This window comes from Haliotis rubra, unplaced genomic scaffold, assembly GCF_003918875.1.
Source record: "Haliotis rubra isolate DU_JTF1 unplaced genomic scaffold, ASM391887v1 Scf578, whole genome shotgun sequence".
Classification (NCBI taxonomy): domain Eukaryota; kingdom Metazoa; phylum Mollusca; class Gastropoda; order Lepetellida; family Haliotidae; genus Haliotis; species Haliotis rubra.
The window spans coordinates 505973-520839 of NW_025767277.1; the positions used below are offsets into that span (position 1 = coordinate 505973).

General features: G+C 39.7%; 1 protein-coding gene across 1 annotated transcript in view; it reads left to right on the forward strand.

Moving 5' to 3' along the window:
- Positions 1–14867, forward strand: part of LOC124254604 — a 47486-nt gene that overhangs the window by 1964 nt on the left and 30655 nt on the right. The window contains exon 2 of the mRNA XM_046688439.1: positions 6760–6820. Coding sequence (XP_046544395.1) covers positions 6760–6820 — 61 coding nt within the window. The remainder of the gene's footprint in view (positions 1–6759; positions 6821–14867) is intronic.

The window sequence follows — 14867 nt, forward strand, 5'->3', positions numbered from 1 at the left end:
CCCATTCTTGACTGACGGCGCTGCCGTTATACTCTGTCGAGGTGGTGGTGGTGTCAGAAATGGGAGAGAAGAAGGATGCATGGCGTTGGAAATAGCAAGGCCGATATGCATCTTTTCCTTGTTTGATACCTGCTGATAGTTGGAAAGAACTGACGCTCTTGTGACCGGCGACATTCATCATTTGGACACTCGCAAAGTTACCGCGAGTGAGGAGCGTGGCGTCAGGAGCACGGATACAGTGGTTTGCGTAAACCTGGGGCAAACCACAACGCTTGCTCAGAGTAGACATGAAGGTAGATAGTGTTTTGTTACCGACAGGCTTGTTGTTATAGCAAGAAGAATCATTGTCGCAGAAACAATCTCTCGGATACTGCCACAGTCGATCGCAAAGGGGATGCAGCTCATCAAGGTAGGCAATGTGGACAGAAAGGTGAATTAGGCTGCTCGATCATCAAACCCCCAAGTGACTTCTTATCATCCCTGTGTTTTTGTCGGTACTCCAACATTTCTCTGTACATAACGGAGGCCAATGTCAAAACCAGTGTTTACTTTGAATGTAGTTTTCGTCATGTTGTCCATGTATTCAAAACTTCGCCGAAAAAAGTATAGTCTGATGTCAAACTTGTAAGCCAATCCATATGGTGTCTGAGTGTTCAGGCACCCGTGAAAATCCACCTCCTCGTGGTGGGTGCTGGGTAACGCTAAGCGCTCTTCAACCCCCCGTTGTGGACCCGGGGGTATGTTTGGTCCACCAACCCGTTTGCCGTGGGTTACGCCCCTGTGTCGGTGGAGGAAGGGATTCTGGTAGTTGAAGGCACTGGTTCCAGGAACAGTGTTCCTTTGCCGAACACACCACTTCGGCCCTGACTTCACCTAGACGGGTGGTTGAATGGGCCCGGTTCAACCAATCGGCTGGTCATGCCAAGCCCTGTGCATGAATTGTATGCATATACATTATTTGAATCTGTAATATGTTTTGATTGGTCTTGGCCAACGTATTTACGTTGTCAAAATGAAATCTGCCTGGAGTCTCATGCCAGAAGGCGCTGGCTCATGGGCCAATTTGGTGATGTTGTCCTCCGAAATCTGCATGTTTCCAATTTCTTGTTTTGGGCGAACCAACCAAACATTTACTTTGGTAAACTAACGCAGCTTTTCGCGTCATATTTGCTGAAGTATAACATCCCTGTATCCCCGATGTTTGCATGTTGGAGATCCGATGCTATTAAACACCGCTCTTTTTGGCACTCCATGGTGGCTGGGGAGCATGGATGCTGAATCACATTATTTCCACTCAACAAAACCCTGGTTCAACTAGATCTAAACGTAGACAAGTAGAAACTGATGAAACTGGTCAAAATGTAAATGTCTGTCCTGTACTTGATTCATGGGCTCGATTTGTTGTTATCGAGGCAGCAGATAAACAACCAATTAAACTTAATCCATTCACTTTTTCAAAAGCTGTTTCAGGAATTTGTTGCGAAGTGAAGAACGTGACACGTCTTCGAAGTGGATCATTGCTTATTGAGTGTTCAAGGAGACAACAATCAGTGGACATGTTATCACTGAAAACATTTGCGAACATTGAGGTTGTTGTGTCTATGCACAAAACCTTGAATTTATGCCGTGGCATTGTTCGTGACAGAGGACGTTGCCTGTACAACATGTCTGAGAAGGAAATCGCGACTGAACTGAAAAACCAAGGTGTGACGACAGTCAAACGTTTCACAATGAAAACACGAGACGGTGACATAGTTCCGTCTAGTACGTATCTATTCACCTTTTCATTGTCGGTCCTGCCGAAATCAATAAAAGCTGGTTATGCCAACATCGGAGTGGAGGTGTATGTCCCCAATCCGCTCCGATTTCAAGTGTCAGAAATGTGGACATGGCTCCAAATCTTGCAATAGATCTGCTGTGTGTCACCGCTGTGGAGAAGGGGCACGAGAACACTGACTGCTCAGCTGAAATATAGTGTGCAAACTGTAAAGGTCAACATGTAGCTTCCTCAAGGTTATGTCCTGTGTGGCAAAACCAGTCAAAAGTCCTAAAGTTAAAACATGAGAAAAACATTTCTTTTCAGGACACAAAGAAATTTGTAGAAAATCAGATTAAAATAATGCCTCTAAATAGATCATATTCTGCCCATACTGCTTCTCCTTGCACATCTGTTTGTGTTCAGACTGATTTGACATGGATCAATTCAAATCAGCCTATCAGGTTAACTTCTATCAGTGATTCCGACACGTCTTCAACTCAAACTGAATTATTCTCAAATTGATGACGATGTACCTGATGCCCCCAGTATATCAGTCACAGCTGAACCAGTTGTACAACCTTTGACCAGAAATGAAAAAAAAATTAGAAAACAGGCAAACAAAAAACCTTCATCTTCAGAGATAGTCGTTCATAACTCCCTTGAAGCTCTTGATATGGACACAACCCCTCCGTCACAGAGCGGTCTCCCTCACGATGAGAACGTTCACCATTTGAACTTGAACGATTTACAGATTATAATACATTATATTTACACCATCAGCAATGTGTCTACAAGAAACATATCTTCGAGACACAGACAAAATTTGATATCAGAAAATACAATTTGTATAAGCACTTCAAAAGTGCAAAAGTCACTGGAGGTTCCTCCATCTTGGTAAGACAGGATGTCATTCAAAGTGTTGTTCCACTTACTACCAACCTTCAGGCTGTTGCAGTTCGGCTAACATTTCACATTGCCTTAACACTCTGCTCTTTGTATATCCCATCCTCTTCGACTTTACAGCAGGCAGATCTACAAGCTTTATATGAACATCTCCCCAAACACTGGGTCATCATGGGTGATTTAAACGGGCATAACCCTCTATGGGGAAGTACAAATATAAATAATAAAGGCAAAGTTATTGAAGATTTTGTTTCTGATAATAGTTTGTGTATTTGTAATGATGATTCAAGCACCTATTTACATCCTGCTACAGGAACGTATTCCACTCTTGATCTGTCCTTCGCTGATTCAACTGTCTACAACGAATTTGAATGGTCCGTTCATGATGACATTTGTGGAAGTGATCATTTCCCAACTGTCCTTAAAACTATAAAACCGGATGATGAACCATCTTTATCACGATGGCATTTTACGAAGGCAAATTTGTCTTTGCATGAAACATTGTGTATGGATAAATTAATACCGGACAATTTTAAAAATGTACCAGATCCTAAAGAGTTGTTTTCAGCGCTGTTGAATGAAATTGCTGACCAGTCATTTCCTAAGTCCTCTGCAACTCCTCATATTCGTAAGGTTTGGTTTAGCAATGAACGTAAACAAGCACACAGACCACTCAAATTATCGCCCTATATCGTTAACCAGTTGCGTTTGTAAAACCATGGAACGCATAGAGTACAATAGATTAGTTTGGTATTTGGAAATCAACAATCTAATAACAGATATTTAATGTGGTTTCAGGCAAAACCGAAGTACTATTGATCATTTAGTACGATTGAAATCCTATGTTAAGAATGCTATTGTAAATAAACAACACCTAGTATCAATTTTCTTCGATCTGGAGAAAGCATATGATACTACTTGGAAGTACGACATTTTTAAGGACTTACATGATTTCGGTTTGAGAGGTCGTTCACCTCGTTTTATTTCACAATTTTTATCAAACAGGCAATTTCAAGTCCGAGTGAGTTCAACCCTGTCTGACCATTACAATCAGGATCAGGGTGTCCCACAAGGCAGTATTTTGTCTGTAACATTATTTAGTATTAAAATAAACAGCCTGTCAAGGGTTTTAAATGATTCAGTTGATGGATCACTTTTCGTGGATGATTTTAATGTTTCTCTGTCGTGGTAAAAATATGCATACGATAGAGTGGCAACTACAACTATGTCTCAATAAAACTCATAAATTGTCAATTGAAAACGGTTTTACATTTTCTAAATCCAAAACAAATTAAATTGTATACATTTTTGTAGAAAATATAAACCGCATGAAGACCCAGAACTATTTTTCAATGACAGACCCATCAAGGTTGTAAAAGAGGCCAAGTTCTTGGGACTTATTTTTGACTCTCATCTGACTTTCTTACCACATATTAAATATTTAAAAACTAAATGCCTGAAGGCACTCGACTTGTTGAAAGTTGTGTCAAATTCAAAGTGGGGAGGGGATGAAGCTACCCTCTTACATCTATATCGATCACTGGTCAGTTCCAAACTTGATTATGGCTCCATCGTGTATGGTGGAGCCTGTAAACGCAACCTTAAAATTCTTGATTCTTGATTTAGAACTTCTATCAATAGTCTCTTGAGGCAGATGAGCCATCTCTTGCACAACGCCGTATAAAACTATCTTTACAATATATTACAAAACTGTACTCTAACAAATCTAACCCTGCTCTATGAGGATTTATACAACAAGAAATCTTTCCTTGTTCCGCCCCTTGGACACAGAATTAAACCATTTATTGCTGCGGCCGGAATTGAGCTGGAGAATATATCTCCTTCTCGTCTTCTTTCTTCTCCTCCTTGGCAACTGATGAGGCCTGAAGTTGACATAACTCTGACAAAGTTTAAGAAATCTGAAACTAATGAATTACAATATAAACAAAAATGTAATCAATTAAAAACTAAATATGATACATGCAAATCCTTATATACAGATGGGTCCAAGGATGGTGGCGCGGTGGCAAGTGCCACTGTCATTGGATCCAGAACAATATCTTCTAGTATACCCGATAACAGCTCTATTTTTGCAGCAGAAGCAAACGCCATATTAACGGCTCTTAAATATATTTAAAAACACACTAAACATAAACAATACATAATCTTTTCCGATTCTCTTTCGTGTCTTCAGGCTATTAAAAATCTTTCTTGTAAACATCCACTTTTAATCGAAATTATTGAATTGTATAATGATCTTGCCAATGCGACATCGTCGTTTGTTGGTTACCCAGCCATGTTGGCATTTCTGGGAATACAAATCTGTGACACCACTTCTTATTCCACACTCTGATTACAAAGCTATCATTAGAACCTACATCCGTGATCTAATGCAAAAGAAGTGGGACACCCAGGTAGGTATGAATAAATTACATGAAATAAAACCCTATATCGGTAACACTTACTTGGATTGTCAGTCCAGATTGGAAGAGGTCATCATACGACGATGTCGTATTGGCCACACAAGATATACTCGTGCATACCTATTGAAAGGTGAGGATCCTCCGTTTTGTATCCCTTGTGATGAGAGGACCACGGTCAAGTATTTCCTGCTTGACTGTGTTGAATTCTCCACCATATGGGATAAATATTTTAATATCAAAACAGTAAAGGACCTTTTTAATAAAGTTAATTATCGATTTTTTAAAAGAGATAGACTTGTTAAATTAATTTTGATATATGTTTTGTAAATAGATAAGGTTTTATAATTGGTAGTTCAGATTTTCAACTTAGACTGTTAGTGGCTGTATCCTGAAAGGGGGTTGAAGTAGCGTAAAATTATTGTCCTCTTGAGAGTTCCCAAAACTTTCAAAGTGAAATATAAACTATCACATTTTAAACATAGTAATTGTGTCATTTTAACTATTGGCTAAATTTTCCTACAATCGCCAGAGGCTGAAGGGACGGTGTAAATCGCGCTAGGATCCATGCAGGTAGCAAAAGTAACGTAAGTCCCAGTGGTTCCTAGTATGGTGATCTACCTTCAGTTGTTGGCGACCTATAGCCAGTGTTTATACTGTATTGTCTTCTTTAATTGTATTTTTTTAGCTTTGCTCGCTACTTTTATATTCATATCTGTCATTCTCTAGTATTTTTACTGTCCATCGTCGGTAGGTTTTAATCTTCCAAATGTTTTCACCTTTATTGTCTGGATTGTTCTCGTCACGATATGGCTGAGATATTGCCGATGTGACATTAAATATTAACTCACTCACGAACTCTGAGTGTTCACGTGCATAGACGAATACAATTTCTTTTTATAAACTGTTCTTAAATCTCGATAAATTAGAACATATATTGATTTCGTTGTTGGTTAGCAAATGTGGCGCCTCCTCAGCTGACAGGTACAGCCTAGTGATATGCGAAATTCTGGCTTGTTTTTCATTCATTGACTATTGGTCAGAAATCATTCCATAAGGAGGGTGCAACCCTACTCAGAATCACAAGATTTCGTTTGTTTTGTCCAGTGTCGTGTAAAATTCAGACAGTCAATTTCTAATTTCTTTTGTTCATGGTTGATGACCGAGGTCGTTTTAGGCGCTGCAGAAACACTGCATATGAACAACAGAATATCTTGGAACAATTACCGTTTGACGGGGTTCAAGGAGTGGGTGAGCAGCTCACAAGACTGTCAACTTGACTTTGTGAGCTTCAGACAAAATAGACAATGAATACACAGCGCTTCATCACAGACATCCATGACAGGGTTGTAGTACCACATATCGATGAACATCCTCTGAACACACATGAAGGCTAGTCTTCAGTTTGGATTACAATGCTATGGCACGTCGTGCAGGTAACCGTTGGCGATTACGTCAAGAGACGGTAGTAACGCTGCGCTTAGATTTGCCATCTGAATATTCCTTTAACGTCAACGTATCCGGATAGTTATTAAATGTTACAATGGTTAATGATTACATATCGTAAATACGAAAAACCTATTTGGACACTATGTGCAGTGTTGCAGTACGTATAGAAGTTATTTCTGAGTATTCCCTACACACTGAAGCCGCCATATGCGTACGTTTCTATTACAGGTTGGAGGTGTGTTCATTATAACGGTGTTGGTGTTGTGTCAGAAAAGCCATTCCATAGAGGGTGAGTATATATTTTTGTATAAACAACAAGATGAAAGTAATCCAGTTTGCTAAATTGAATTTGAAAATGAATCTCAACCCTACACCTCCATTTGGCTATTGGATACGAATAGCATCCTGTTGTTTTTCACAGTAAGTAAATATAGCAACCGCTTGTGCAATGTGTTCTATCAGACAAGAACATGACAATTTCCTAACGCATTGATAACTATGAAGTGAGTGAGTGAGTTGAGTTTTACGCCGCTTTTAGCAATATTCCAGCAATATCACGGCGGGGATAACTATGAAAGCCTAATGTTTTCCCTTTAGTAACATAGCTTATTTTTCTATTAAAAATGTCTCGCTACTTCTTATTTCAATTATTGTTGTCGAAATTTCGTGTATTTTAAAAGTACCCAAGAAACTTCACGTTTTTAAAAGAAACATTGAAGGAACGAGAAAATATTTACAGTAATTATAACAGAAGTTACGTTTAGTTTGCTGCTGATGGCAATGGCGATTGTTGAGTTACAATGTATATGGAAACTCTTTCATCTAATGCCCAAAATAGCCAACGGATGTACTTGGTTGTAATCACAAAACTGAAACACAATATATTTCTCAGAGGGGAACGCAAAGAGCGTGAGCAAGATTACCAGTTATCAGGCTTCCATTGTTGTGGAAGCCTCGCTGGGATCGCTGACTTTGTGTGTTTACGATTCGGTGTCTCATCCCGGAATAACACGAGTTGGTCACGAATGAAACTAGCTCACACTAAAAGCATACTATTTAACAGGAGAGTTCCTATCATGGGAGACCGCTAAAAAAAAGCAAGTAACATCGTAACGGTACCAGGGTTTACCTGGTCTCATTATGGCACACAAATGTTCCTCACTGACTCTTTAGGTACAACGTATAACAGGTGAAACATTGTTTATACACCAGATAACACTGCCTCATAACAAATTCAATCCCAAATATAATAATAATTACGTAACTTAGGTTCAGTCACTTTCTAAAAGTCAGTGTGTATTACAGACAGACAGACAGGTTTAGTCGGTAATTTAGGCCCAAGGCCCATAATACATACATTTGGCAAAAGTAAATACATACTGAGTAAAGCTAAGTAAAGTTTAGTATTGATTTGTTTTACAGATAATCATTCCTTCTAGACCCGTGAAGATCCGGGATAGAATAGGTCTTCAGCAACCCATGTGCCTGCCATAACAAGGCGACTATCTTGTCGTAAGAGGCGACTAACGGGATCGGGTGGTCAGTTTCGCTGACTTGGTTGACAAATGTCTGGTCCAGACTCGATTATTTACAGACCGCCGCCATATAGCTGGAATATTGCTGAGTTCGGCGTAAAACTAAACTCACTCACTCACTCATTCCTTCTAAGGCGAGCTTGTGAAAGATATTTACTCAATGATTTTAAAATATGTATATTGTCTGATGACAACAATCGGATGAAGGTTTCAATTGTCGGTGGTTGAGTCAGATATATTGAAAAACAATCAGATCTTTGTTGGGAATATTTTGGACATACTAATAAAATATGGAATTCATCTTCGATGTAATCAAGGCCAGCAGCATGACAAAAGAGGCAGAGACGTTCATTATACGGGGTGTTTGTATGACGGCCACATTCCACTGCGAGTCTGAAGTTACAGCACCGAAACTGAGTTATGATTTTACGTTGATTTGGTAGCAATTCACTGGTTAAATATGGTTCGACGCTTAGAGATGATTTAAATTGTGAATAGTATTTACATTTGGGTGACGAAAATAGTGATGCATGCCAGTTTTGAGTGAAGCAGTCATAGAATCTCTGTTTAAAAATTACCATGAATGTGGATATACAGCCTATGTCTTGAGATATCCATAAGAAACCAAATCCATATTGGAATAATATCAACCTTTTATGAGAAGCCCATGTTGTTTTACCATTATCATCGAGAGTTTTCATCATTAGATATGCCTGATAAGGAAGTCTGTTTCGTGGAAGCTGCATCAGTCTGCACCAGTACTTGACTGCTCTTGAGATATATTGATACTGGAGGGGAGCTCTCCCACACTCTCCCAGAACCATGTTGTTGTTGGTAGTTTTACAGACTTCAAGAAATGACTTGCAAAATCTGGTGTGCACAGTTTCAATAATTTTACAGTAGCTTGTTCCCCATATTTCAGATCCATAACAGAGTATTGGTGCAATCATAGAGTCAAATATCTTAAACAATTCATGATGGTTAATATATCTAAAACATTTTTGATAATTGTTAATAGAAAATATGGCCTTCCTCGCTTGAGACGATAAACAGGTTTTCGCTTTTGTCCATGATAATCTTGGAGTAAACAAAATACCTACAAGTATCTATACATATTAACAACCTCAATTTGTGTTCCATTTAAAAACCACTACTCATAATCCCTGAGCGGACCTCCATTGTGAAATACCAGTATTTTAGTCTTTTTCAGGTTCACGTTCATTCCAGTCTCTGCACAAAACCTTTCAACAACATTAATTTTCCTTTGGAGCTGCATAGCACTGTCAGATACAGATGAGACATCGTTAGCAAATAGGAGAGAATAAACATCCTTGGCTTGTGAAGATATAAAAATACCTCTTCCACCATCATCCTCCAGCATTTATGATATTTGATTTATAAAAATAATGATAATTTGAGGACTTAAAATACATCCTTGCCTTGTGCCAACATTACAGTTGAAATAAGATGATAATCCAGTATCAGTTCTGACACAAGCACATAATGATGAGTACATCTTGATGATAAATTTCATAAATTTCCCTTTCACACCAATGCTCACAAGACTCCTAAACAATATTTGATGATTAATGCAGTCAAAAGCTTTGGTAAAGTCTATGAACAAACAATAGAATCTCCCCTTCCTTTTTGATAAATACTTGGTTGCCATAGCTTGTAAGGTGAATATATGGTCAGTGGTTGAATAACCATGTCTAAAGCCAGCTTGACACTCTGAGATTATGTTGTTGTCATCACACCGTTGTTGTAATCTGTTATTGATTATGGAAGTAAGAATTTTACACATTGAGTTGATCAAAGAAATACCTCTGAAATTGTTTGGGTCCAGTTTGCTTCCAGATTTATGCAAGGCATGTGATACTCTTTCCCCAAGTCTCAGGGAAAATGCCATCTTCAAATAACTTATTGAATAGTTTAGTTAATAATGGTGCAATATAACTTTTAGAAGCCTTGAAAAAGTCACCGGCTATGCCATCTGGTCCTGCTGATTTGCCACTCTTAATGTTTTGAAGACTAGAAAACACTTCATGTTCTGAAAAGGGATCATTAACTGAATTCAAACATGTGATTAATGTATCTTATAACCTTATCAGCAATACAGCCATGATCAAATTTACCAAGCAAAGAATCATGGTTCTCAAGACATCCTTTATAAAATTCCTCAGTCTACAACCACATGACAAAATTAGAAATATTGTGCTGTGAAATATTGGAAAAAATACATGCAAGTTTCACTGTCAATAACCAAATTGTTAAGTAGTTGACACTTTGCAGAGAGCTTTTACTATAATGATATTTTATACTCAAAACCAGTATCACCATAGAACGTCAAGTTCATTTGTGGCAAATTATAACAACATGGATTTTTGTTGTATAGGCCCGCACAAGGCGGACAGCGTTTATTAACCGTTAATGAAAATACAATTACCGTAATAATTAGATGTATATAACAAACAGGCCACAGTGGTGGGGAAGCCCGCGTCAAGGAACCATACAAACATACAGAGAAAGAGAGGAGGAGGCTTGGTAGAAGTTGGTCTTAAATTCCTGCGCAGAGATGCGATGTAGCATCCATTACCGGCCTGAAGTGAACTGAGCAGCACTAGGAAATGGTAGAGATTACGTGTGCATATGGCGTCACAATGTACGTCAATGTATTCATGTGTATATAACGTACAATAATTATATGGAGGAAATAAGCTTTATAATAATAATAATAACTGGGATTGCCTCCTGGGCAATACTGACGGTTTTCAGACTTCTCCATACACTCCCCGTGGCTACCTTTACTTGTACCGTTTCTTTGGACGTCAGCTGGAGCGTCCATTTTAACTCTCGGAGTTACGGGTGTTTGAAGTGTATAGAAGGGCTAGAAAGCGTCTAAACCCAGGCAGAACACGTTTTTGACACGAGAGCGGATCGGTGAAATGCAGCCGGGGTCGCGGGGGTCATATACTTTTAAATAGTTCCCACAGAAGGTATAGTTCTCTCTTTAACAGCGCGTAGCTCCGCCATCCTTGGGTCTACGGTCCAAACGATTAGAGTTCTGGGATCGCCATGACCCTAGCTATCTGACGCATACACGTATGTGCATATACTGCACTAGTGAAACAACCATATATTTATGTGTGCATATAGTACATTTGCTAAACACCCATTCAAAAACAATTTGAAATAAAACTCATATCTGACTCTGTAGTTACAATGTTTATTAATGAAAACTTGTTCTCGACGCTGTATGGCTAGGATAATGCCGATGCAATGTAAAGGCCAATTCAAGGGCAAGTATTTGGGGGGGGGGCATTGAATGATGTTTCAGCAAAGATTTGACAGCTCCTTGTCATTGTAAATTACATCTGTCGGTGAAATTCACATCGTCTCCCATATCTGCACGTGGACCACGCTTTGCAGTGGTAGCCTCTTTATAGGACGCATATACTATAAGAAAGATTACAGGTAAGTGTTGCAGACTTTGTCGAGGTCAAAAAGTCAAGTGTATTCTTCTCAGTGAGGCTGGTAAACAAACTGCTGGAGGGATCACATCCTGGCAATTCCAGAACACTAATTCTTTTGAATGTAGACCTGAGAACGACAGAGTTACGGCCTGTTAAAGAGGGAACTATTTCTGTGGGCACTGGAATACAAGGAAGCGGCGATTGTTGCCAGATTTTACTGGCGCTTTCTGTGAGATGAGATAACTAACTGACTGAAGGAAGCGACACTAAAATATAGCAACAATCGCCGCTTCCTTCAGTGAGTTATCTCACAACTGAAAAAATTGGAAATCCTAATGTCCCTCCCCCTTTGTGGCGTAACTATTGACGTTTACATAATAATAATGTGATGCAAAATTTTTTCATATGTTATTATCTACAGTTTGGTACCTTCAAACATGAAATACATTGTGTTTTCGCAGAGCTGTGAACACTATAAAAATGCGTTTTGCGAAAAATTGACCAACGTCCAAGGGCGATAACTCCGACACTATTCAAGATATCGACATACCTTTAACGACCTAACTAGTCCTGGGTGTGAGCTTTAAAATGATATATAGAACACTATTATACTATTTGCCGTTCAGGAGCAGAAGGTTGCTAAACACAGGCACCGTAAAAAAGGTGCGGAAATGTGCAAAATCGCAAAGGTTGTGTTTGTGTCGTAATGGTGACGTAAGTATTGATTTTTACATAACCATGATGTGAAGCAAAAATGTTTCCCATTCAATTACGTACAGGTTCGCAGAGTTGTGACCTTTTTCTTAACCCTATGAAAATGCGTCTTAGAAAATTCACCGACTTCCAAGGGCGATAACTCCTAAACTCTTCAAGATATCAACATGCCTTGAACAAATAAAGGTGTCCAGAGTATAGGCTTTTCAACGCGATTGTACTGTTTTCCGTTTTCGAGAAGAAGACAGGCACCGTCAAAACGCGGAAATCGGCCAAAATTTCAGTTTTTTCAAAATTGCGGAAGATTTAACCTACCGGCCAACTTCTTCTATGTGTTGATTCGTTGGAGAATGGTGCTGCCTACATTGAGTGAAAATTTGGTCCATTTATCTCTTATAATTTTTAAGTTATTCAGGTGTAAAGATTTCGACATTTTGGGTTGTCTGACCCCATCGGAGGCAGGAAGTCGGAATTGTTTCAACATTGTATCAGTTTCAGTATACAGGCAATCATCCCTGAAAGTTTCATGAAAATCGACACAGCGGTTAGGTCAGGGGAGCGGGTACAAAATCTGTACAAATAATAATAATAATAATGGCATGGCTCGTTGCTTTTACTACCATCTCCGACATGCCTGTGGCTTTGACTCCGAGGTCCATCCATGGTACGACCCTGAACATGTCCAGGGCGTCATGGAAACTGATGCTTTCAAACTTCTGTGGAATAGGCCCATATACAGCCTCAGAAGAATTCCTGCCAACAAAACTGATCTTGTCCTTTTTGATAAAGCCAATGAATTTATTTATATCATTGAATTTTCTGTCCCTTTTGACAGGAATGTGATTGACAAGATTAAGGAAATGCATGATAAATATGCGGACCTCGCCTTTGAAATGTCTCGCTTGCATCCCAAGTACACTGTCGTCAGGCTCCCCATTGTTCTCGGTGCCCTTGGTTTGGTACCTCCTGATCTTTTGGCGCAGATCAGGAGAGTGCCCGGGTTCTCCACCGGGAGTACAGCTCTTCTGACACTCTGGGTAATGCAGAAGGCTGCAGTGTTGGGGAGCCTTCATATTCTCCGGAAAGTTCTTGGTGGGTTCGACTAGGCAGCGTTTCCTGGGAGAAGTCCCATTCGCTGTCTGGGCTGCGTGTAGAGGGGGCAAGGGCCCTGAGCTGATGATGAGCCTTACCAGCCTGACTGTGCCAGGATCACCCGAACCCTCTCTGCTGCATATTATCTTTAATCTGTAATACAACATAACATTCGGAGGGCCTGATGATGTACGCCTCTCCGTGGTGGGCCTAGATAGGGGAATTTTATTCCCTGAACTAAACGTACATCACCCAGTTAGGGCTGACCCCCCGAAGCTGGTTTTACACTGGGTTACCGAAAGCCAAGGAGAATATCATCTTTCAAATCCGCAGCCCAGTCAGCCTTCCTCCGGTAAAGAAACAAACCATACTGGAGATGGGACTTGCCTCAGGGGAAGGCACAGAAACCGGCCAAGAATATCTTGGTCAAACCAGCTTAAATCCACAATACTTGAGTGTGCGAAAGCGACAGGGTCGCCTGATAATCCACGTATCAATGGCAAGTCGCTGAAGCTGCATTGGGACAATGTCATGCCCATGTATGCTTACCTGACGGAGCAAAATCTCCGCGACCAATTCCGGCGTCTTAAAAATCTCATACGCCGTGAGCCAGTTCAACCAACAACAGGTGCCCGTCAGGAACCTTTGCATGAGCAGAATGCTCAAGTGGCAGCAGACCCAAAACTTCTGATGGACGTCCGTGTTAACCTCTCTCCTCTTCCTGATGGAAACTCTTCCGGCATTGAGCCAGTTAGCTCCAAAATTTCAGATCCTCGCTCTTCCTCTTCCTCAGTTGCAGATCTTTCCGAAAATCCTGTGTATATTTTGTTTAATTCTATTTATGATGAAATATCTGATTTACCTTTAGAAAAACGGAGGCGAATTAAACTGAATTTTTTCCCAAAAATGAAATTAATTTATTGAATGACATTATTTCTATGAAACTTTCATCGGACTGTTCATTACATGAAGTTAATTGTGTCTATGCTGCCGTTCGTACCTTGGGGGAACTTCACACAGTTTCCAAAGGAAACACATTCAATACTAAGAAAAATGCACCAAAGAAAAAACGGTTTCAAGTGAAACTAACAGAAACTAGAAAATGCATTTCCTGGATAGAGCTTTGCCTGAAGTTAAGATCTGAAGTTAAGATATTTCTCCAAATTGTCGATTCCCTTAAGGCAAAAATAAAGGTTTGGACTGAAAGAAAGAAAAAATGGGAAAAGAAAAATAAATTCATCAAACAAAATAAACTTTTTAGAAATAATGAAAAACACTTCTACAGGCAACTTCAAACAAACGGTGATGGTGAACATGATAAACGGCCTTCCATAAATGCCAATGAAAGGTGCTGAAAACAGTTGTGGTCTGTACCCGGTGACTGTAGCCTGGAGGCACCATGGGTCCTTGATTATGACCATGCAATGCATGAGAAAGTAACTAGGTCGTTTGTCTGTTAAATCTCACCAGATTGCCTGAAAAGTGTTATCAAAAAGTCCAAATCTAATACAGCTCCAGGGCC